We start from the raw sequence: 26,240 nt of genomic DNA on the forward strand, positions 1-26,240 counted from the left end.
ATAATAAAATTTTTTACTAGAACTGTAAAAATTTTTATATGTATACTTTAATTAATTTAATTTTATTATTTACTTATTGCAGATACGACAACTGGATCATCCACCAAGCCAGCTGCGGTTGTGGGAGGTCACACACTAGTCTAGAAGGGCTAATGATTACTTAGATTCTAAGTTATGGCAGATCACGATAAAAATTTCAAACTATATTTTTTAAGTTGTTACAGGTCTGATATATATATATATATATATATTAGAACTAATATATTTTTGAACTGTGTAGATGAATTACGTGGAGTACGTCGTTGCGCGGCACAGCAATAACACATCCAGTCAGCCCCTCCTTGATCTTGAGGGATGGCTCAGGATCATTGGAGAGGTGAGTAGGAGCCGGATCATAGGATTTGGCTATAGCTTTGACCCTCGACGTCCTCACAGGCCTCGATATCTCAGATTTGGAGCGATGTGCATGTGGAGGAGGTCATGCAGAAGCTTTTGAGCCAGCGACCTTAGAGCTTCCTAGATGTCATTCGTGATATGGTCATAAAGATTCTTCAAGACCCGTAGCTACGCGATTAGCTAGGCTCGTTATCCCAGCCATCATATCAGGTAATTCTATTAGTAAACTCTTTTACTTATTTTAAGTTTTTATATTTAGAAACTTTACATATTTAGGCTTGAGTTGGAAAAAGAGATCTAGAAGCTATAAATTTAATCTAACCATCCAATTGATGGGCTAGGGATGTCTATAGCTCCGTATCATTGAGTGGAACATGTAGAAATAATCTGTTCGATAATTGGAGAAGTGTATTGAAAGATACGCCTCTATATCGAAACTTAAGTTTGAAAAGAAGATATAGGAGATAAAAATTCAATCTAACGATCTAAATGATAAACCGGATGTGTCTATAGCTCCGTATCATCGAATGAAATATGTAGAAACAATCTGTTGAAGAATCAGAGTAGCATATCGAAATATATGCCTCCGTATCGACATATATGCTTTCGTATCGAAACTTATTAATAATTCGAGAATGGAACCTAAGAGGTAAAAATTCAATCTAACCATCTAAACGATGGGCCGGAGGTGTCTATAGCTCTATATCATCGAATGAAATATTTAGAAATAATCTGTTCGAGAATCAGAGTAGTATATCAAAATATATATCTCCGTATCGACACAAACACTTTCGTATTAAAACTTATTAATAATATTTTATTTTTCTTCATTTCAGGATACTGGGACATCCGGCTCTCATCCATCAACTGCTGGAGAGGAGCAGGAGGATGAGGAGGAGGATGATAAGGAGGATCTAGGCTGATTTTTTTTTTATTTTGATGTATTATATTTTTTTAATACTGTACGTAAAATATATAATTTATATTTTTAATATAATATAATTAGTTTTTTATTTGTGATTGTCATATTATCTTTAGATTTTAATTATAACAGATGTTAGGAACCATAATTGATTGTGATTAATTAAAATAAATTTTTAAAAATATTATTAATTTTTTTTAAAAAATAAAATTAATTATTATCAATGATTTTAACCATCGCTAATAACAAAATATTATAACAAATTTTAAAAAAAATAAAATTAATTATTACTGACGGCTAAAGCGATGATTTTAGCCGTTGCTAATAATTATTAGCGATAAAAAAAATTGTCGCTAATTAATTTTATTTTTTTTTAAATTTTTATTTAAAAATAAGAAAATAAATAACGACGAAATTTAGCCGTCGCTAATAGTCTTATTACGGACGGTTAAAAATTTCATCGCTAATAATAACAATTAGTGATTAAGATTTTTTTGATCATTAATTAGTAATGTGGAGTCGTCGCTAATGATATTAGTAATGACAAATTGATTATTAGTGATAGTAATTAATTATTATTAATAATTAAATTTTTTATAATGTACGAAGAGTGAAGTATTAAAACATACAAGTCAATGCGACTAAAGAATGAAACTTTATTATTGTCTTTGCATTATTATTGTCTTTTATTTTCTGTTTAGTAATTAAAAATTTAATTAATTAATATAGATACTAGGGGACGATTTAAAAATTGAAAGCGCCCATGGTCTACGGCGCACCCTGCAGTGCCTCTTCCTACGAAGAAAGTGTTCTAAAGAACAGCGTCTCTTCGTGAGAAAGCGTTATCGAGAAAGAAGCCGCTTTCTTCTTGGAATGATTCAATCCCCCCGCCCCCCTCTTTTTTTTTTTGGAATGATTCATCTCTTTGAAAGTACGGCTCTTACCTGAAAAGCTACAGCTCTCATGTCTAATATTGTGGCCGACAACAACGTAGAACTCTCTTCTACGATTTTAACAAGAGAGTGCCAAAGTCACGATTGGACTCACGATTTGTTAATTCCTTATGACGGCCATGGAGGCAGATTAGGTTATTTAAAAGTTTTGATGGGTACTTAAATAACATCAGCACTTAAGCCATCATCTGGTACTGATACAAATTATATAACGAAAATATCTGTCTTTGGCTGGCATTTTGACCGTACATTTGATTAAAATAATAAAAAAAACTCAACGCGCATGATCTGTACTACGGCAAAATATTCATTGCAACGATGATACTATATCAAAATTATTATAATTTAATAAAAATTTTAAAAATGATGATTAGTACGAAACATCATTGCTATCATTGTTGTAACGAATATTTTCTTCTGCACTACAGAATAGCATGCAGCATGAACTGGCAGAAGATGGATGACTTATCCATAACAACACATTGTGTATAAGATGTTAGGCTAATTTATTGATAACTATCTCTAGATGATGATTGTTATTCCATAGTATTTTATGTCACAAATTATTGCATACCACCGAAGATCCAAACTCATACTTTCCAATGTAGATCTATATATGCTAGTTTGTAAAATAATATTATAGTGATACAATGCATTAACACCTCCTTTGACTATTCGTCATTAGATGTAATAGTGGCAATATATAGACGTACGGGATCTTCCAAGCCAGGTAATGTCACGTGGGGATTAATCTTCACACGTTTGCCCCATTAACGTTCTCACGTTAGCTTATACGTCACCCGTGCCTGTATATATGCACGTATAAATCGAGGATCTCACCAACTCCATCATCGCAATAACTCGACAGTCTCTTTAATTTGGTGCCAGTTTCTTTTAAAGCAATGGAAACCTCTTATTCTTTGATGTCCTCCTCCGCTTTCCCTTCCTCCTTTGGATTTCTTCCGCTCCAAAAAACCAAACTCCACCATGATCATCACAAGAGAAGAACACCAGTACTCATCGGCTTCTCTCGCAAGAGGGATGCTTACGACCGGGATTCCGACGGCCGGCTTGTCGACGAGAACATGGTGGTGCTTCGAAAGAGGATCCATGAGATGAAAGTGGCTGAGGGGAGCTACGAGGCTCCGTCCGAGTGGATGGAGTGGGAGAAGCGATGCTACCACGCAAGCTATGGATCGGACGTATCGGAATTGGTGGGGATGTTGCAGGCTTTCTTGTTGAGTACTCGGCCTGGCTTGGCCTTTGGGCTGGTGGCAATCATCACCGTGGCCGTGCCGGCATCGGTAATCGTGATGGTGTTCCATTTGTTGGTGGCGGCCATGTCGGTTCTTGCACGCAGTGGTGCATCATAAGTACGTGCATGATTGGAGTTCTTCAGATCATGGCATGCATGTTTCCATGTACCTGGACTAATTCGATGTTTGAGTAGTTTTCTTAAGCCATCCATTCATTGTAGGAAATTTTTCACGTTTTCTTCTGCGTGGAATCACTATTAATTTGACGATTGTTTGGGTCCATTTTGGAGAACGGTAGTTGTCTTTGGCAGCAAAAGTTTGATCGAGTCAGAGCATTCTCTAACTGGCGAACTCATTGATGGAGTACTGGGTTGGAGAAACTAGGTGCAAATAGACCGTAGATTAATAAACCTACTTTCTTCCATCATCTTGGATTTCTCAAAGCCGCTGCAAACTTCACAGGAGCTAGGCATGCATCGTTGTTTTAACTAATATGTATTGTGGGTTTTCCCAACAGCTTTTCTACTGTCCTTTTTTAAAAAAAAAATACATGAGAATCCACAGAGTTGCGATGAAATATCCATGTCTATATTAGCAAATAAAAAAAACAAAATCTTGCTTTATTGTTCCACATAGGCCAGAGATCCTTTTTAAAGAGTACTGACGCCAGACGCCACCTGTGCAAAATTTTAGTTGTTTAATTTCACGCCAATGAGGTAATTAAATCACTCCTTCATTCCAATTCTGGTAAAAAAACATTCGTGGATGGAGTTTAGAAGAGCCTCACTACGCTCCATACATATACAACATCTTGCATGTACATAATATATACCTATCAAAATCTAATATGTTTGATGAATATATTTGCCTTTTTTTTTTTTTTTTTTGTTTTGTTGTTTGGGAGGAGGACAGATATGCTTGTCTATTATTAAATCTTACATATGGTACAGCGTGCAGAATTTTTTTTGATCTGCGGTGCTTTTGTTTGAGGAATAGAACACCACTCTATCCATGTTATGATAGTAGAGGGAGGCAACTAGCCGACCTCATAAATCACAGTTTGTTGGATGCTAATAATCCAGGTTCAAATCCCATCCTCGTTATCATTCTGCCTCTTATCTCAATTTAATTTTTTTTTTCCTAGAAAAAACACTCTAGCAATTCATGTTTCTTGATATTCTTTCTCACTTTCCTCATTTTAATGTCTCAAAGATATTGGCATGTGGCTGTATTGCTACACCAACTAGCTCGTCTCCTTTCTATGGGTCAATCATCAAGATGAGTACATGATGAATGAGGTCTATAAAAAAGAGATGAGCTGATTGGCATGATACATGGATATATGATGCACACAGTGTAGGATATAATTTTGATTTTTTTTTTTAAATTTTGGTACATAAATGTTTTTCTTGTTTAACCTTGGCGCATGAGTAATGTCACAAGAATTTGACTCCATAGCCCATAGTGCAACAGATGTTTTCTTTGAATTTGTTGGTCGAGATGGGTCATGACACATCACATTTGAAATTATGATGAAAAGAACCGGTAAAGCGACGCTACAAGAAGGGATGATCAATATCAACAAGGGCGTCTCCCACATCCCCATCCATGAGCAAGCAAAGTCCTCACCCAACCTCTTCACTGTGGATGCACGCGGGCCGGGCCATGGGCCAGCCACTAGTCTCAGGCTTTGCTTGAGTGCAGCATTAGTTACTGCAAAATATATTTGTTAAACAATCAGCATCCCATTATTTTTTTGATATATGTAAAATAGATTTCGAAGAGTGCTCTAGGATGCCTCTTCATTGTTTAATAGAGAATTTCTCGAGAAAAGAAAACAAAAAAAAGACAAGAGAGTAGAGGTTCCACCCCGAATATTAAATAAGTTAGGAAAGAGGGTTAAGTCTACGTTATAGAGATGAGAGGAGGCTCAGCTTAATGGAAGCAAACTAATCTGAAAAATAAAGACTTAATCAACGGTAACAATCAATTCCCGAGAGTTAAATCAGTTTTTTTATTTTTATTTTTTTATCATGCAGCATAAAGAACTTTTTGTGTGCAGGAGCTGAGATCCACATAACATTACTTGATAATTTGCTGTCATATTGTTGAGTCCACCTTACTTTACATTAGTCGCTAACCATCAATAATCAGTTCATTTTAAGAGGGGGTAGAAAGCAGAGAAAGAAAATAAAATGGAAAAACTTTACTCATGAACTAAGTTCCCAATAACATTGCTTGAAGATTTATCATTCTCTTGCTGATTCTATCTTTATACTAGTTCTGTACCGTCAACAATCAGTTTATTGCCAGAGGGGATAAAAAATGAGAAAAAAAGATGGAAAAATTTTTCATGCATGAGCCGAGGTCACCAAAACATTAATCCATGATTTGCTATCATGTCATTGATTTTATGTGACTCATTCTGACAATCGGTTCATTTTGAGAGGCGATAGGAAAAGGGAGAAAAAGAAGATGGGAACAAAAGAACTTTGCAGATGAATCAAGACCCCATAACATTACTTGATGATCCAATATGTTATTGTTGATTCGGTCTTATTTTGTATTAGTATTGCCAATCAACGGTCAGTTTATTTGAGAAGGGACAAAAAAAAAAAAAAAAGGAAAAATATAAAATGGGGAAGGACGGAAAAATCTTTGTTGGAAATGCAAAGCAAGATTGTCGTGGCAGCCATCAACAATTAGTTTATTTTAAAAAAAAATTGAAAAAAAAAAAAAGATAAGGAAAAGTAAAAAAGATGGGAAGAACCTTTGATCGAGAGGGGATAAAAAATAGGAAAAAAAAGATAAAAGGGGGGGGAAAAGATAGGGAAAAATCTATTTATTTTAGAGATAATAAAAATAGAATTTGGAAATAGATAAAAAATTAAAGAGGTAAAAGAAATGGGGAAGGATGGAAAAATCTTTGTTGGAAATGCAAAGCAACATTGTCGTGGCAGCCATCAACAATTAGTTTATTTGAGAGGAAATTTGAAAAAGAAAAAAGATAAAGAAAAGTAAAAAAGATGGAAAGAATCTTTGATTGAGAGGAGATAAAAAATAGAAAAAAAAAGATAAAAGGAGGGGGAGGAGATAAGGAAAAATCTATTTATTTTAGAGGTAATAAAAATGAAATTTGGAAATAGATAAAAAATTAAAGAGGTAAAAGATAAAAAGACTTTGAGTGAGGGGGAATAAACAATAGAAAAAATGAAAAAAGATAAGAAGAAAAAAAAGATAATTAAAAAAAGATGGCAATCTTAAACAAGGAGTGTAGATAAAAAAAGGTAAAAAATCAAAAGAAATGGTGGAAAAAACTTTGATTGATAGAGGATAAATAAAATGGATAAAAAGGAAAAAATGGGAACGATAAAAAAGGGTAAAAAGGTTGGAAAAAACCTTTGAGTGAGAGAAGATAGAATTGGAGAAAATAGAAAAAATATAAATCATTTTATTATGGAACATGGGAGGGAAAAAAATCAAAAAATAGTAGAAGAAATTTTGATTGAGAGAGGATTAAAAAAAAGGGGAAATGGACAATGATAAAGAAAGGCCGAAAAGGATGGAAAAAATCCTTGAGTGAGTGGGGATAAAAATAGGAAAAATGGGATAAAAAAGTCTGAAATACTGAAAAAAAAAAAGAAAAAAAATCAGCTTATTTGAGAAAAACTCAAAAAGATGGATAACAACATGAAACGTGGTCGGCAGGATTCGAACCTGCGCGGGCAGAGCCCACATGATTTCTAGTCATGCCCGATAACCACTCCGGCACGACCACATAGTTAATAACACGTTTTTCCTCTAAGTATACATTCTATTTTCTTTGCCGATTACCAAAGCCATCTTTCTCATTCACGGTAGGTTTGCAGCAACAACCGTCTCGTTCGTGTGACCTGAAGCCAACCAACGGTGCAAACCGCAAACGCATCCTCCTAGCCACGGAACGAGATGGAGAATCTTGGTGTATTAGTCCTTATCCAGTATCAAAACTGACATTCTATAACTAGTGAAATTATGAGAACATGGGATGTACTGGATCAAGCTTATTCCAAAATCAACTTTATAATTAAATTTGGTTTTTAAGAACATAAGCACAATCCATTGCATTAAGTTTATGAAATATATATATATAACATTAATACCACTTAATTAAAACCAGTGTCAGCCTGGCAAGAGCCTTTGTAAGAATGAAGTAGTAGTTCCTTTAGAAAGAAAGTACTTTGAGTCGATTCCCTTTTTATGCACGATCTAAAGCATTTGGGTTGGAACTAGAGTTTGCCGGCTAATCCATGCGTCACATCAAGTTTTTGATCTTTTTTTTTTCTCCCTAATTAGGCGTTCACCATGATCAATTAAATGTTTCATGCATGCTGGCATTTTCTGAAGATATAATTTTATTTACTCGAGAGCAAATATAATCCATGGATGTTTGGCCACGTCCTTTTTGTCATGCCCTGAACCCACCACTCTGGCTGGGCTCATGGTACCATCGCATGCTCCCTAGGATATTTCCTTTGGAGAATATGCATTGCCGAATGATCTGAACCAACTTATTTAGTAATGGGAGATATTATTAACAAAATATATTCATTAAAAGCTGAAAATGAAGTTGTTCGATTATAAAGTTCCAATACAGAAATCTAACCATCATTCTCACCAAAAATCTCAGGTTATATATGAGAAGCTGGGCATCTTATGGCTTTGAAAAAAGTGATATAATAAATATATGAGCTTAAAGCTCAATAAGAATCCCATATGCATGCACACCACCAAAGATAAGATAACATCTTTTAGCCAAATATAACTGCTGACCGCTATTATAAAATTCATCTGCCAACAATTCGGTAATCTATGAGATCAAGTATGCATTTCACATATGAACCAATTAGCAATGCCAACATGCATATCGTGTATCATTAGTACAATAGTTCTAATACATACATCATATCACTAAAATAGTCGTTCTGATATACATATCATATATCTTCATATCAGTAGTTCCATTCCACAGTAATTTCAAATTAATTAATTATTTTTTATAGTCGGATTAGCAGAAGATGGGTCCAACAATATTAGGCATCAACAAGCCATCACACACCATGCTTTTATCATGGTTGGAAACTATAATACTGATGCGGAACAACCCTAAAGAAGAGAGAAAAAAAAAATCGATCCTAATGATCAAGCTCTCTTCTGTTCATCAACAACAAATCACGTCCAGCCAGGGGCTTATTATTCCTAGGACAGACAGTATAGTTGCCTATACTCTACTCAGGAGGCTTGATTGATTGATACGAGACTAAAGCGAGATCAATCTAAATGATACAGATGAATGCCATTCGAGAGATCAGTAAACAACTAGTAATAGAGAATTTCATAAACAGATAGCAGAAATTAAACATGCTCACGAGTAAATACAAAAAAAAATAAGAATGGAACGAGAGAAAATAAAACATTAAACCCGTGAGAAAATCCAAGAAGATGATAAGATTTCGGATCGTGGTAGTTAAGAAACTACTCTGATTAGGGCTCTTAATCTTTTAACCAAACAGATTCATCGATAAAGAACTAGGTCTTTACCAACATCGGATAAAAAAAAAATCAAAGATCAACTGTTAAGGAACGAAGGTCCTTGACAGCATATGATCTGTAGAATAAGAAATCACTCCTCTCAGCACGACAAATGAAAATTCTGAAGGAGACAGATCTTCTCTTGACGGAATAGGCTTGCGTGGGTAGATGGTGGAGTCGATCAGAGTCGCAGGAACACTAAATCTTAAGTAGAAGGAATATGATAGAAAGTGGGCCTCACACCCTCCCCTTGTGGGACGATTTTGGGTCTCACACCCTCTCCCTCTCGGAGCGATTGACACAAGTATTTGTGGAGTTTGTAAAATCATTCATTGTTTTCTTTTCATGGAAGACACAAGAATTTATATAGGACTCTAAGGGTTCTGTTTGTTTAGGAATCTCTTATCTTTACAAGGAAGAAATCAACCCTCCACAAAAAAGTAAAGCATTATAATCTACCATAGGAAAGAAATCAGCCTTCAACAAAATAAGTAAGTAGCCAAGAACTCTTAAGAAATTCTAAGGAAGAAATGGAACTCCATGTGGGTGCTTGATGCTTGACACAACTTGGCATGAGCATGGCACATGCTGGCATGCATATTTCTTCTCTTGGCATGTGGAGAGTGGTGGCTCCAAAGATGACGTGGATAAATCCAAGTATGGCCCTATGGACCCAAAGCCAAATGCATTAAAAATTTATTGACTGAAAATAAATAACTGAAGTAGAATCAATTTAATGAGGCTTCTTCGATCCAAATCGAACTTAAATCATGTTGCCGATTTTTGATGGCTCTGGTGTCCGCACCAATTCTCCCGGGGTGGAAAAAACTCGACCCTGTCGAGTGTGGGTCGATTCCGCTCTAGTGATGCTCAAGTAGATCGGGATCAATGCATTGCAGCTCTTCTCGAGTGATCCAGGTATCTTCAGACTCCGGTCGACCTCGCCATCTGACCAGATACCGCTGATAGCCTCGACTCTGGGTGGAAAGGATCTGCTCATCCAAAATTCTCTCAATCTGATCGTGTTTTGCTGACATTTTGGCTGGTGGACACTCAGGGATAGGTTCGCTCTCAAAGGTTGGTTCAGGCTCAAATGGCTCACTAGGTATCCGAGTTGGTTTTTTATAGGTGACAAGATCTGTAATGTTAAAAGTAGAGCTAATCCCAAAATCAGAAGGTAGGTCCACAACATACGCATTTGATCCGATTTTCTTTATGATCTTAAACGGACCTGCTCCTCGGGCATGTAACTTCTTCACGGTTCCGGGGGAGAACCGTTCAGGCCTCAATCGAACCATCACATAGTCTCTCTTTGCAAACTCTTAAACACGTCGATGAGAATCTGCATTCTGTTTATAAACTTTATTACTCATACTAATTTTTTTACTGATCTCTTTATGCAGACTCTTGACATGCTGTGCAAATGACTCTGCAGATTTGAAAATCCTAGCATGCATGGGTAGTGGGATGAGGTCTATTGGTTTTCTAGGTTGATATCCATGAACTACTTCAAAAGGACTCATGCCAATGGACCTATTAATAGAGCTATTATATGCAAATTCGGCTCGGGGCAGCAAAAGATTCCAGTTACCCATATGTTCCCCAATCAAGCAACGCAAAAGATTTTCAAGACTCCTATTAACCACTTCGGTCTGACCGTCTGTTTGCGGATGATAGGCAGAAGAAAACTTTAGTTTTGTGCCTAAAAGGTGTCATAGGATTTTCCAAAAATAGCTCATAAATCTAACATCCCTATCAGAAACAATGATTTTAGGCAATCCATGTAGTCTAACAATCTCATCAAAGTATATCCTTGCAACTTTCGACGCATCAGACGTTTGGCAACAGGACAAGAAATGGGTCATTTTTGAAAATCTATCTACAACCACTAGAATAGAATCATGCTTCCTAGCTGTCCTAGGTAATCCCAAAATAAAATCCATACTAACATCTTGCCAAGGACAGTCTGGTATAGGTAAGGGTGTATATAAGCCGGTATTTTATTTTCTCTGCTTGGCCACAGCACATGTTCTACATTGGGCAACAATTCGGGTGACATCTCTTTTCAAGCTTGGCCAAAAGAACTGGGCTTCTACCAACTCTATAGTTTTATTCCTACCAAAGTATCCAGCTAATCCTCCAGCATGTAATTCTCAAACTAAAAAATCTCTTAAAGATGTACGGGGGATACACAGTCTAGCTTCTCTAAATAGGTAACCATCCTGAAGGGTATATTCACTACGTTCTCTAGATGGCCCCTTACGTAAAGCGGTAAGTATGTCACCAAAATCTAGACACTCCTCATAATTTTTTTTAACCTTATCAAAACCAACAACTTCTATACTAACGGTGGACAGCAAAGTATGACGATGACTCAGGGCATCAGCAGCACGATTCTCTACACCTGCACGGTGTTTCAAAATAAAAGTATAGGCTTGCAAAAACTCGACCCACCTACCGTGTCTATGATTCAATTTCTTTTGAGAATTCAGGAATCTAAGGGCCTCATGGTCAAAGTACAAAATAAATTCTTGCGGTAGTAGGTAATACCTCCAATATCTTAAAGCTTGAATTACCGCATAAAACTTCTTATCATAGGTAGAATACTTGAGTTTAGAATCGTTAAGTTTCTCGCTAAAGTATGCTACTGGATGACCTTCTTGACTAAGGACACCACCAATCCCAACTCCTGACGCATCGCACGCTACTTCAAAAATCTTAGAAAAATCAGGGAGACGCAAGATTGGGGCATGAGTCATCTTGTCCTTAATGTCTAGAAAGGCTTTATTGGCTGTCCTAGTCCATTCAAAATTTTTCTTTCTAATGCAGTCAGTGATGGGAGCGACTATGGTGCTAAACCCTTTTATGAACCTACGATAAAAGGTTGCTAATCCATGAAAACTCCGCACGTCATGCACACTCTTGGGCACCGACCACTCAACTATTGCTCTAATCTTTTCAGGATCAGCAAATACACCATTGGGGGTAACAATAAAACTTAAAAAGATGATATGGTCTGTCATAAAAGCGCACTTCTTAGGATTAGCATACAAGCTTTCTGTTTTAAGAACTTGACACACTCTTTAGAGGTGATCTAAATGGTCTTCCCTAGTTCGACTATAGATCAAAATGTCATCAAAATATACGACTACAAATACTCCTATAAATGGTCGTAGTACTTGGGTCATCAACCTCATGAAGGTACTAGGGGCATTAGATAATCCAAATGGCATCACCATCCACTCATATAAACCATTTTTTATCTTGAAAGCAATTTTTCACTCATCTCCCGGTCTAATCCTTACTTGATGGTAACCACTCTTAAGATCGATCTTAAAAAAGATAGTGGATCCGGCCATCATATCTAACATGTCGTCTAACCTAGGGATGGGAAAGCGGTACTTAATGGTGATCTTGTTAATGGCACGGCTATCTATGCACATCCTCCATGTACCATCCTTCTTTGGAGTCAGTAGTGCAGGAATCACGTAAGGACTCAAACTCTCCCTCACAAATCTTTTTTTTATCAGCTCTCCAACTTGTCTTTGTAGCTCGGCATGCTCATTAGGGTTCAACCTATAGTGGGGCAAGTTGGGTAGGATAGATCCAGGAACTAAATCAATGGCATGTTGAATATTTCTCATAGGCGGTAAGTAATCTGGAAGATCCTCAGGAAAGACATCATGAAACTCAGTAAGAAGGCTAGCTACTTCCTTAGGAGAATCCACCTTAGAATCCTCATGAACTTCTCTAGCAACAAGCATCCAAACTGGTAATCCTTCACTCATGGTCGTCTCTAATTCTTTAGCACCTATCAGATTGAGACTTTTCTTCTTAAGATTTTCTTTTGGTCCATCACCTATCTTTCTATTAGTAGCCTTAGGTGGGGAAGGATTAATCGTGATCTTCTTACCCTGATGAGTAAAGCTACAGGAGTTGGTACGGTCATAAATCGTAACATCATTGTCGAATAGCCAAGGCCGACCTAATATGATACTTCCGACTTCCATAGGTAACACATCGCACCACATATGATCCTGATAGGAATAAAACTGGATGGGCACACGACATCTAAATTTGATGGGAATAGAGAAAGAATCAATCCAAGACACACGGTATGGACTTGGATGATCTACAGGAGTTAATCCTAATCGTTTAACCGTGTCGGTGGAGATGGCGTTGATACAGCTACCGCTATCAATGATCACCTTACAAATTTTATCGCCAAATTTTATGAAGGTATGGAAAATAGAGGTCCTATGCCAGTCTTCACTTTTCTTAGTTTGGGCTAGGACGTACCTAACGACTCCAAGCCTAAGGTCTGACTCAGGTGTGGCATAACCTAGGATGTCCTCGGTACTCTCAAATTGCTCAGCTAAATCTGGATCAGCTTCATAAACTTCCTCCTCAATATTTTCTAGAGTTTCTCCTTCTAATTCTTCTACGAATAATGATCGGTTGGGGCATTGTGCAGCAAAGTGACCATAACCATGGCACTTGAAGCAATGAGATCGAGAACTACTTCCTTTTGATAACTCTCCTATAGCTCCTTTTTCTTTATCTTCTTTTCTCCCAATAGGATTTGTAAGTGGAGGTCCGTTATTAGGAGTTTGATTAATATTAGGTCTTGATCCAGAAGGGGTTACTCGATTGGGTTCAGGACGACGGAGAGTCGAATATCTAGAAAATCTTTCAAAATCTAAGGCAAGTTGATAAGCTTGTTCCAACGTAGTTACCTCTCGCAGAAAGAGCTCACGCTGAATATCCTCTCGTAATCCATCTCTAAATCTAGATAAGGTAACAACTCTATCTTCGGCTACTCCACATCTCATGAGGTATTCATCAAATCTCGTGATATACTCGGTGACTGATCTATTCCCTTGAGTAAGCCTCTGCCATTGATCTAAAAGTCTTTGTTGGTAAGAGATGGGGAGGTACTTCTCTCTGAGTTTTTCTTTCATCTCATCTCAGGTTTCTATCGGATCTTGTCTTCTCTGATTGAGAAGATGCTCAACACTTTTCCAATAAAGTCGGGCTTGCCTCACCAATTTCATCATAGCAAACCTAACTCTCCTTACTTCAGACATTTCGTACCATCCAAAATAGTGGTCCATACCTGATTCCCAATCTAGGTACTCTCTCGGATCTAGACAACCATCAAAATTTGGGGATTCGACTTTCACATTCATTAGAATATGCTCATCTTGATCGAACTGGTTATGGTGCGGGCGTGCCCCTATAGGTCGATCAAGTTCTAGATTCCTACCTCTTTGTCCTATAGGTAGTCGGGGAGACTCAGGTTCAGGTTGTTTCTGCCTAGCTTCTTCTAATACCACTATTCTCTCATCCATGGCTTTCATAAAATTTTTTATGTCATCAAACTTTTCAGTCAGAGCATTAATGATGGCTGCTATATTGGGATCCATATTGGTGTTGGGTGAAAAAATAGGATGTTGGTACTAGGTACCTGATCTAGTGGTCATGCAACTCTAAGATGCAGAAATAAGGTGCAATAAAAATTAAAATGCTTGAAAGTAAAGTATGAAATTTAGAGTGCGAAAATTTAACTTGCGAAAATTTAAATTACTGAATTTAAACTAAAGCCCTAATCAACCGGCTCTGATACCAAATTGATGCGGGACAACCCTAAAGAAGAGAGAAAAAAAAATCGATCCTAATGATCAAGCTCTCTTCTGTTCATCAACAATAAATCACGTCCAGCTAGGGACTTATTATTTTCAGGACAGATAGTATAGTTGCCTATACTCTGCTCAGGAGGCGTGATTGATTGATACGAGACTAAAGCGAGATCAATCTAAATGATACAGATGAATACCATTCGAGAGATCAGTAAACAACTAGTAATAGAGAATTTCATAAGCAGATAGCAGAAATTAAACATGCTCACGAGTAAATGCAAAAAAAAAAAGAATGGAATGAGAGAAAATAAAATATTAAATCCGTGAGAAAATCCAAGAAGATGATAAGATTTCGGATCGTGGTAGTTAAGAAACTACTCTGATTAGGGCTCTTAATCTTTTAACCAAACAGATCCATCGATAAAGAACTAGGTCTTTACCAACATCAGATAAAAAAAAAAATCAAAGATCAACTGTTAAGGAACGAAGGTCCTTGACAGTATATGATCTGTAGAATAAGAAATCACTCCTCTCAGCACGACAGATGAAAATTCTGGAGGAGACAGATCTTCCCTTGACGGAATAGGCTTGTGTGGGTAGATGGTGGAGTCAATCAGAGTCGCAGGAATACTGAATCTTAAGTAGAAGGAATAGGATAGAAAGTGGATCTCACACCCTCCCCTTGTGGGATGATTTTGGGTCCACACACTCTCCCTCTCGGAGTGATTGACACAAGTATTTGTGAAGTTTGTAAAATCATTCATTGTTTTCTTTTTATGGAAGATACAAGGATTTATATAAGACTTTAAGGGTCCTGTTTGTTTAGGAATCTCTTATCTTTACAAGGAAGAAATCAACCCTCCACAAAAAAGTAAAGCATTATAATCTACTATAGGAAAGAAATCAGCCTTCAACAAAATAAGTAAGTAACCAAGAATTCTTAAGAAATTCTAAAGAAGAAATGAAACTCCATGTGGGTGCTTGATGCTTGACACAACTTGGCATGAGCACGGCACATGCTGGCATGCATATTTCTTCTCTTGGCATGTGGAGAGTGGTGGCTCCAAAGGTGACGTGAACAAATCCAAGTATGGCCCTATGGATCCAAAGCCAAATGCATTAAAAATTTATTGACTGAAAATAAATAACTGAAGTAGAATCAATTTAATGAGGCTTCTTCGATCCAAATCGAACTTAAATCATGTTGCCGATTTTTGATGGCTCTGGTGTCCGCACCAAATACGTACCTCAATCCATAGCTAACACACCAAGGATATAATGTTTCACAAGTGGCCTATTAATTTAGATGCCCCACCACCTTTTGTCCGAGCTTATGATTATATAAAATCCAATTTATTCATAAGTTAGTGTTGTAATTAAATATAATTTATTATCATGAAATGACCTTTTGATATTAGACTAGTCAAGGCCGACATACCACAAACCATATTTCGCACATTTTACATGTGGAGTCTAGAGGCTCTGGCTGTTACGCCATCAGGATCCGATACCATAAGATGCAGTAAGAAAAAAGAAGAAATAAAATAAGAAACACAATACAAATACGTAGATCGATCTCAAGCTTACCTTCATAGGGCGTGCAAATTTCACTATAAGAGAATAAAATAAAATCAATACAAGAAAAACTCACCACTCAATTCTTGTACAAGAGTTTCTAAAGAAAAAGTCTCAAAACTCTCATAAAAGCTCTCTAAAATTTTTGTTAAAGCCTTTCTGCACCTCCAAAACGTCACCAACTCTCTAACGCAACAAACGATTCATCAATCGGAGCTATATAAGCTTCAGAATCACAAAAAAACTATTTCAGTAAAAATACAGAGTCCTAATCAAGTTTAAAATCATCCGTAGCCGTCCGATCATGATCGGCTCACAGCAGAGCTATCTGATCACGCAAAATAGTCTCTGATCATACCTGATCAAACTCGAAATCATCTTCAACCATCCGATCGTGACCGACTGCGATCTGGACTGTTGGATCATGCAAAAAACTATCCGAACCGTGCGTGGACCGCGACATCAGTCCACGTGGCTCCCATAGACAGCCAGCGCCGTGCGGTCTACCATGGACCATGCGAGGATGCTGGCCTAGGCGCCCGCACACGCTGGGCCAGCCCGCCGCCAACCGTCGTCGGTCCTCCGCCATTCCAGACTTCGTGCCAACTTCAATTGAGTGTATCTCGATCATCTGGATTTTGTTTGAGGTGATCTTGGACTCGTTGGACTCCATTTGTTATTGCAGACCTCGTTGTGGGCTCAATGTGAATCAAATCTTAACACATCAAATTCTAACAATCTCCATCTTGACTTAATATTTGATCTCCTCCTAACTCTGAGACCTTCTGGATCTCCTCACCCCCATGCCCTGAGGCAATTAACTGCTGATCATAGATGAGCAAACATGAGAGTCGAGCTAGGCCGCTCGATTCTATCTTCATCATATGCTGTGCTCCTCCTGGTCTGAGACATGCTCGGGGTATCATCCTACGGTAATAGAAATCTCACCTTGCGATATCGTCTATCATCCTCCCGAGTCTTCCATCTCATGTCCGATCCACTTTCACCTGGAGCTCCATCTCATTCTGGACTTCTCCTGGATCCTGAAGCTCCACCTCGCACTGGGCTCCCCACCAGATAGTAATGTCCTCTCATCTTCTTCTTTCCCTCCAGAATAATCTTATCACCACGTAGCACCTTCAGGATTCTTTCACCAGCTACTGTCTTGGAGCCTCTCGAATCCAGTCTGTTCAATGAGATAAGATTCTGCATAAAATCGGATATGTATCGGACCTCCCCTAATCTCCTCACTGCACCATCATGTATCCTTCAGCTGATCGTCCCGATGCCTCTGATCGCACAGTTTGATCCATCCGACAGATAAACAGTACCCTCACTGTTCTCCAAAGAGTCAAACTACTCCTTTCTGCAACATACGTGATAGGTGTATGCAGAATCTAAAATCTACTGTTGGAAAGAAGTAGATACCTCGTCAGATATCTTCAGAGTATCATCCTCTGAATCGTTACTAGCCATCGCTGCAGTAGCCCTAGTCCGATCCATGAGTTAAGAGCAATCTCTGGCTAGATGCCCCAACTCGTCACACCGATAACATCTGATCTTGCTCAAGTTCCTCATCTTAGACTTGGACCGCCTTCGTCGCGATCTTCTGTTGCTCCATTTACCATCTCCTGCTCCTTTAGAAATCATCAAAGCTGAACTATCGCCACCTGAGCTCGAAGCTAGATTCTTCCTCCTGAGAACCTCATTCTTGAGAATCGCCGCGGTGACCTCATCCATCTTGATGGTGCTCTTCTCTACTAAAAGAGCAGTCACCAAAGATTCATACGAAGGAAAAAGCGATGCTAGCAAGACCAGCGCTCTGGTCTTCTCCTCAACTTTCTCGACAATGCTGAAGAGGTCGGTAAGGATCTTTTGAAAGTGGCTGAGATGCTCCTGCATGCTCTGCCTCTCAATCATCCGTAGCTAATGAAACTGCCTTCAGAGGAATAGAGTGTTGGTGAAAGACTTCGCCATGTACAACTCCTCGAGCTTCGACCACAGCATCGTCGGAAAGTCTTGCTAAGCATATGGATCACTATCTCATCTGCTAGGTACAAGTGAATCGTACTCACCGTCTGTATCTGGAGCCGCTTCCAATCCTGCATCTCCATGGTGGTCGGCTTCTCGTCGCACAAGAGAGCATCGATCAACTCTTATTGGATGAGCACGTCTTTCATCCTGGTCTGCCATAAGAAAAAATTGCTCTTTCCATCAAATCTGTTGATCTTCATCTTGATCGTGCTTATCTTCTCTATTTTCTATCTCGATCACCACCGCTGCAACCTACGCTCTGGCACCACCTCGCTTTGATACCAATTATTGTGCCACCAGGATCTGATACCACAAGATGCAATAGGAAGAAAGAAAAAATAAAATAAGAAACACAATATAAGTACATGGATCAATCTCAAGCCTACCTCCACGGGGCGTGCAAACTTCATTATGAAAGAATAAAATAAAACCAATACAAGAGGAACTCACCACTCAATCCTTATATAAGGGTCTCTCAAGAAAAAGTTCCAAAATCCTCACAAAATCTCTCTAAAATCTCTGTTGAAGCTTTTTTGCACCTCCAGGACGTCACCAACTCTCCAATGCAACAAATGGTTCGTCAATCGGAGCTATATATGCTCCAGAATCATAAAAATATTATTTCAGTATGAATACAGAGTCTCAATTAAGTCTAAAACCATCCGTGACCGTCCGATCGTGACTGGCTCGCACAAAAGCCGTCCGATCGTGCAAAATAGTCTCTGATCATGTCTGATCAAATTCGGAATTGTCCTCAGCCATCGGATCACGATCGGCTGCGATCTAGGCTATCGGATCACACAAAAAACTATCTGAACCGCGCGTGGACCGTGACTTTGGTCCACGCGGCTCTAATGGACCACCAGTGCCCCGCGGTCTATGGTGGATCGTGCAGGGATGCTGGCCTGGGCGCCTGCACGCGCTGGACCGGCCCGTGCACGCACTGGGCAGGCCTGCCGCCGATCCTCCACCGTTTTGGACTTTATGCTAATTTCAATCGAGCGTATTTCGATCATCTGAACTCTGTTTAAGATGATCTTAGGTTCTTGGACTCCATTTGTCGTTGCAGATCTTATTGTGGGTTCAATATGGATTGAATCTCAAGACATCAAATCTTAATATTGGTGATATAAGAGAAGATAAAGGAGGAGAGAAAAGTAGAAGATAGAGGGAGAGGAAAGTTCATGGTTTATGCATGGATAGAGAGAGAAAAAGAAGGGAAGCGGGAGAGATCGCAATGGTGATGGTGAGGGGAGGTGAGAGAAAGAGAGAGAGAGAGAGAGCGCGTGCGCAATAGAGCAAGGGGCACACCCCTCTAGAAGACCATGCTCAGCCAAACAGATGGCCATGCTATCATTGGCCTCTCTAGAATTGGTGGAATTGGGAATTGTCTGCCCTCTGTCCTATTTGATGTTTAATGAGAGGGCCAGACCCCTCTCAAATAAATAGATCTAGGGATGGCAACATGTTTACATACCTGCTTTATTTTTGCCTTGGGGTGAGACAAAGTGAGTATGACGGATTAGGCCGAGTAAAACTATAATTTCTTTTTTTTGGACATACAATGCTTTTTTTTTTTTGCTTCAAAGAGGGGATTGTGAAGAATTGTATATATATATATATATATATATATATATATCCAGATCGGATTTTACTATTACCCATACCTACCATGCATTTGCTGTGGGTCAAGTACAACCTGCCGCACCAAGATGGGGTCGGATGGAATATCCGATGGAGTGGAGTAATTATCACATCTAAATAGATTACGTTCAGTCCAGATGGACTGGCCAGTCATCACACCTATGTTGAATGCCATTGGGGTGGGTGTGTATGATCCAAGAATGTAATTGATAAGATTGTCCTTTTGTGATGGCTAATTACTTTAACTAATGTGACGTTGCACCATTTTCTTTAAAAAAAAAAAGAGAAAAAAAATGAAGAAGAGGAAGAAGAAGAAAGGCACCAGCGAGCTTGCTTTCTTTCTTTCTTTTATGTTTTTATATATAAATCCCTATGGACAGCCCTGCCCTTACATTTTGTAAAGCATCTGGGTGTCTGGAATTGCAAACTTCCCCATTTAATGCATCCATAGAGTTTAGCTTACATCCTGCAGTCCATCATCCAGGAGAAGCCCAAGACGGATCAAATTACGGAATCTTTATAATATATTAGCGATAAACATGTACAATTCCCCGATACGCATGACACTTTAACCATCGTGCACCTTTCTTTCACTATTATTTTTCTTGTCCAACCTTGAATCTACAATCCAAAATTGAGTACAGGTGGATGGATACAAATTAATTAAGTTGCCAAAATGGTTAGAATATTCTTTTTGGAGAAAGGTTAATTAGCACATTCCATTTTAACAGACTAAAGTATTGGAAAACATTCCTAAAGTTCCTGCATTTGTAAAATCCAATTCCATACATAAAAAAAGGTAAAAAAGATGAAAGGAAACCAAACACAACCTCAAGTCACGGTTTACATGGTTTCTAGAATAACAAAACAATAAGCAAAACTTAGGAGGAAACAAAAAAAGAGCACACATAACTCCCATGGTTTAGATACCAGCACTGATTTCCTGCATAGCCTCTACGCATCCCTTGGCTTGGCACAAAAGCTGGCTAGCTTCGTCAACTTGCACCTGGCCTCATCCCATCTGCAGTTTTGAACTAAGAAAAAGCGGAGAAAAAGTATAATTTGCAGCAACAATTAATATTCCACTCAGTTTCAAAGTTTTATATGAAACAATGCACTTATGATTAGAAGGAACAAACAATATATAATCCATGTGAGACATTAGACTATATACTTCATACAAAGCTAGGGGGTAAACAGGAACATATAAAGGTCACGAGCAAACCCAGTGTGTGAAGCCTTAATAGTGTAAAGCTTACAAAAATATTTCTCGAAAAAATATATATAACAATAATATAATAGTAAAGATATAATAGGCAAAACCATTGCAAAAAACCTTGCCGAACCTATAGCAGCGGAAAAAGCTGTAAAAGTTGCACACAAAATATATGTTCTATTATTAAACCAAAAATATAGATCCGTATGTTCAAATCTAAGCAGCCAGAAAGAATGCAAGAAATCTAGTACGCAGACCAACAGTAGCTGGAAATATAGTCGAAAAATGACTACAAATCGGAATATTGGGAGCTCCACCACCAAGTGCAACAGTAGGGCCACAGTAGTTTAGTGAGCATAACATCACACCAGCCCCCACTCAACAAAAATAAAACGCCAAAGTCCTGCAACAAGGCGCAAGTTTGCCATGGAATCTGGTCCTCTATATATAGGCTCTAACATGTCCTAAATTAACCTGCAAAACAGAGGCGCATAGGACAAGGAGACCCACAATGGGTGGAAAGAGAGTGGTAATTAAGGGGTGAAGGGTGTAGACATAGAGCTCCCTTCAATCCAAACAAAGATCAGGAAGGGCTAATGCAGCTCCTGGGTCATGCAAACCACAAGCCTATTCCAGGTTCCAAAAGAACTCTCTCTCCATCATCGTTGGCATCCAAAAAAAAAACCATGGGATAGGTGAGTGGCATCCATGACTCAGCAGCTAGATCCACCCGTCCAAGACCCCTTCTTTGGATCTCAAGGAGCTCTACCTCAAAGCCTATATCCCCAGAAACCCAGAAAGAAGCCAACTTGTTTTTCAGAAAGAAGAAAAGCAAACATGTTGCTAGCACATATGTAAAGAGAACCAAAAGCTTGTACCCAGAGAGAGAGAGAGAGAGAGAACCAAAAGCCAGAAACCCTGAAGGCGATATCATCATCCAAACTGTTGACAAGCTTAAATCCAACACATGGGAACAAAGCGCAAAGCAGGCACTAATTCAGCTGGTAGAAGTTAATTATAGGGAGATGGAAAGTGAGGGAAGAGGGGGTGTTCTTATAGAAGAGTAGAGCTTGGAAGGTTGGCAAGAGTGGAGGAGGGCCGGGGGTCATTCTTTACCTTTCCCTCCCCCCCCCCCTTCAAATCTAGAGGGAGCCTCGGGGAGAGGCTTGAATAGATTCCTCTGACTTCCTCCTGATCATACTCACATGTCTGGTGGACTCCCACATCCCTAACTCTTCTCTCATATCTACCTGTCTTCTCTCTCTGGATGGGAGTAGGGTTGTAGGCAGGTATTTCTGTACGTAGTCTGGCCAATGGTCTGCCATTTATAACGTCATGTGGGAAGTTCTAGGGGTTTAAAATAAATCGTAAATATCTGTAACGACGGCGTGTACTAGCTTTTTGCTTGTAAGAATCTGGCATACAAAGAACTAGGACTACTAGAAAGAAACTTCCACTCCAGCAGAATAAAGCTATCTTGTGATATACTCCACTCGTGGTTATCTTCTTTGTCCATACTAATCTTCTCTGGTACATAGAGTGACTAAATTAGAAATGAAAGTTATGATGAGTTAATTTTTTTTTGTTTCATCCTTCTTGGAAGGTCCATCATGTATTGCGTGATAATTAAAGCAATAGAATGTTCGAAGAACATCCAAATTGTTTTGTCTTTAAGAAAATGAGAACAAAAAAGAGAGATAAATAGGAGGTGGATGAGTGGTTCAAGAGTCCGCCTAACAAGACTAATACTATATAAATTAATTAAGAAACAATAATATATTAATTAATTAAGTACATTCTAAACAACAAGGTAGCCTTTCTATCTGATTTATTTTTCTTGGGCCCAAGCTTCTAGCAAATGCGACATTATAGCACATGTGAGAAAACTTTTTGTTATTCTCATTCAAATATATGGGTGAAACCAACCTTGGATAGTCCTGTAATTCTCCCCTTTGGTAGTATTTGGATACTCAAATTTTATTTCTGAAATAGAAATACGAATTCTCAGAGAATAGCTATTCATCCTTGTTATTCTAGATTACTGTTTGATTAAAAATCTGGTATTCCACCTTTATTCTAGTAAAATTAATGTAGCGTTATTCTAATTAATATTCAATATGACCTGGAATTACCAATTTCATGATCCATCATGGAATCATATTCTAGAATTAGGGAGGGTTACCAGAATTACTAAACCAGGATGGCCCACCACCATTTTTTCACTTGTTTGAGAGAATAAGATGGAACAAGCCCTTATTCTACCCATAATTACCCAACCAAATACTACCAAAGTTAAGAATAATTAGAAAAGAAGCTCATATCAAAATAATTATGGGACAGCTTAGCCTCTATGGCCATGTGTGTTTGTAGAAGGAAAAAAATGCCTAGAGTATTCAGGTTTGAAGCCAATTCAGTCTCCGAAATAATGGAACTCCAACCAAACAAAAGTAAATTTCAACCCTCCTCTTAGATATACTTACCCTATGCTTGATGGGTTCGGGTTGTCTCTTTCATGCGAAGGAACGATCGATCATTTTTCATAGCATGAATCACTAGATTGCACTTTATATAGCTTCTAAAATCCTCCAACCTCTCCCTTCTATCTATTAGTATAGATTATGAAGCATATGTAGCACCTTAAAAACTATGCAAAACACAATTAATAGCTCATATCATGAAAGAAGGTTGATCATTCTTTTGCGCAAAAGATTTAACTTGCAATCATGTTTAGTTGGCATTTGATCAGAGGAATGATTGATGGGATTGAAAAAATGGATATCCCTCATCCATTGTTTGGTTCAAAAAAAAAAAAATAGAAAGAATAGATGTAAAGAAGGGATTGTCTATCTATCCAAATCTATCAATTTAGGATAGATGGAGCATATGGGAGGTGAATTTTTATATTGATAAAATTATCCTATATTAACTTTTTGAATACTTTACATTTTCATTCACTATATATATATTACCCATCCTATTTACCCTATATAATATTAAATTTTATTATTAATTATTTTAATTTTAGCACATAATTTTTATAATTATAAGTAGATAATTAGAATTGCCTTCTATTTTTGTATATTCACTATTTTTTGATTATCTATTTGAATAAAATTAATTAACTATTTAAATTTAATTATAAATTAGCTTTTTATATAATTAATATATAAATAAATGTATTCATATATAATTGATTCATAAAATTATCTATTAAATTTTAATTAATAAATTATGAAGATTATAAATTATGAAGATTATAAATTTATATATTGTTTAATTTCTTTCATATAAATAAATATTATAAATTGATAATAATAATATTTTTTTATCAAAAGATAATTTAGCAAAAATGACATATAAATATCATTCATCCTTCTTTTTATTCCTCCTGTATAAAACAGAAAAAAAATTATTTTTATCTATGCTTTTATGTTTCATCAAAAATACGAAAGAATAAATGAAAAATCAATCTATCCTCTTTCTCTTACATCCTCCCTCTCTTATCCATCTGTTATCCAGTTCATCTTCATGTCAAATAGAGTGCTAGAGTCCCCTTGTATCCATATTATCTAGGAGACATGCTCCATAGCAATATCGGCATAAAATCTAATTCTGACTTTTTGTATACTAAATAAGATTTTTAACTTTGGCAAAAGCAGAGAACACCTTATTCTCACCCATGAGCCCCTTGTCTCTCTTTTACCGTATCTAGTAATAACTGTGTAAACTTAGCAACAGCACAACCAGATCTATTTGTAAATCACCTCATTATAAATATCTTTCATTAATAAAAGGGGGTGGGAAAACCTGCCTTTTTATCAAAAAAAAAGTTGGCAAAGAAAAAAAGAGAAAAAACTCAAAGTATTGGTGTAAGTAGATTAGATGACAATGACTTGTCTAGCTTCTACAGTGTGTGTGTGTGTGTGTGTGTGTGTGTGTGTGTGTGTGTATATATATATATATATATATATATATATATATATATATATATATATATATATATATATATATATATATATAATCATTATTTTATGGTTGTTGCCACCAAAATTTGGCTGACAAGACTGGATGAGCTGACAAACTACGAGTGCTTGGTTATATTTAGAGATTTTATATGGATTGGTCTACTTAAACGAATAGATCATCTACTTGGAGCTAAAGATTTGAGATGCAATTAGGAGGAAAAATATTGAAAGTTGCTACTTGAATTGATGGAACCTAGATCAGATTAAGATTTAGGAAATAGTAAAGATTTAATAGAGCTATGAGTAAAAGAGAATAGCATAGAATTTCTTTACCTGAAAGTCCCTCAGATTTGATATATACAGTAATGAGGGCATAGAGCTATTATTCAAAAAGATTGGTATGGTATGTTGTAATCATCGAATATGTAATAACTGTCTAGTTATGAAATAACTGCTCAATATGTTGGACGATAATCACTACGCAATGTACCTCATATGTGTATGAGACTATAACCATCTCTTTAATAGATTTTTTAATCATTTTAAAGCAATTTGAATCCAAGATATATGACTTGTTGTTGCTCATCGATTGATCTAATCTAGTCGATTGCACTGATCAGCTATTCTAGTCGGATGTTCTAACTGATCATTCTAATAAGTAATAGTCATAAGCTGATAAATCCAAATCATATCAATAGCCCTTAGCTATAAGCAGATTCAAAGTCATGCAATGAAAATTTTATGCTCTAATCTACACTCCAAGGCTGGCGATTAACAACAAGAAAGGAAGGTGACAAATAATTGTTTGATGCCATCACTAGCCGCCCCAATCCATTCCTAATCGAATCCATATAATACTTATGTCAATCACAATTTAATAACTAGGCGGGTAGTCCTGCCAAAACAAGTATCGTGAATTAAACGGACATGCTTTCAAAGAGGATTATTCGTGAAGATGCTATGGAAGCAAATCTCAAGGGTCCCCACATTGGGAGGCCCCAATTTTTATATATATTGCGATGAGTTGTCTTACTTTTTGGGTTTATGCAGCTGTTAGGCCATTGCTTTG

General features: G+C 37.5%; 1 protein-coding gene, 1 long non-coding RNA gene, 1 other non-coding gene and 1 pseudogene across 3 annotated transcripts; 1 reads left to right on the plus strand and 3 right to left on the minus strand.

Annotated features, from left to right (window-relative positions):
- Window positions 1-3,129: 3,129 nt before the first annotated feature.
- Window positions 3,130-4,160, plus strand: LOC105041165 (uncharacterized). The gene has a single exon (XM_010918016.4). It carries the CDS (start codon window positions 3,174-3,176, stop codon window positions 3,642-3,644), a length of 471 nt encoding a protein of 156 aa, XP_010916318.1. The 5' UTR covers window positions 3,130-3,173; the 3' UTR covers window positions 3,645-4,160.
- Window positions 4,161-7,223: 3,063 nt separating this feature from the next.
- Window positions 7,224-7,305, minus strand: TRNAS-AGA (transfer RNA serine (anticodon AGA)). Its single transcript has one exon. It is a non-coding gene; the product is annotated as a tRNA-Ser (tRNA).
- An 812-nt stretch (window positions 7,306-8,117) lies between these two features.
- Window positions 8,118-17,788, minus strand: LOC140856306 (uncharacterized; annotated as a pseudogene).
- A 2,942-nt stretch (window positions 17,789-20,730) lies between these two features.
- Window positions 20,731-22,645, minus strand: LOC105041164 (uncharacterized). Its single transcript, XR_831353.4, has 2 exons — window positions 22,085-22,645; window positions 20,731-21,024 (listed from the first exon to the last, which is right to left on the minus strand). It is a non-coding gene; the product is annotated as an uncharacterized lncRNA (long non-coding RNA).
- Window positions 22,646-26,240: the final 3,595 nt, after the last annotated feature.

Source organism: Elaeis guineensis, chromosome 3, assembly GCF_000442705.2.
Source record: "Elaeis guineensis isolate ETL-2024a chromosome 3, EG11, whole genome shotgun sequence".
NCBI classification, from domain to species: domain Eukaryota; kingdom Viridiplantae; phylum Streptophyta; class Magnoliopsida; order Arecales; family Arecaceae; genus Elaeis; species Elaeis guineensis.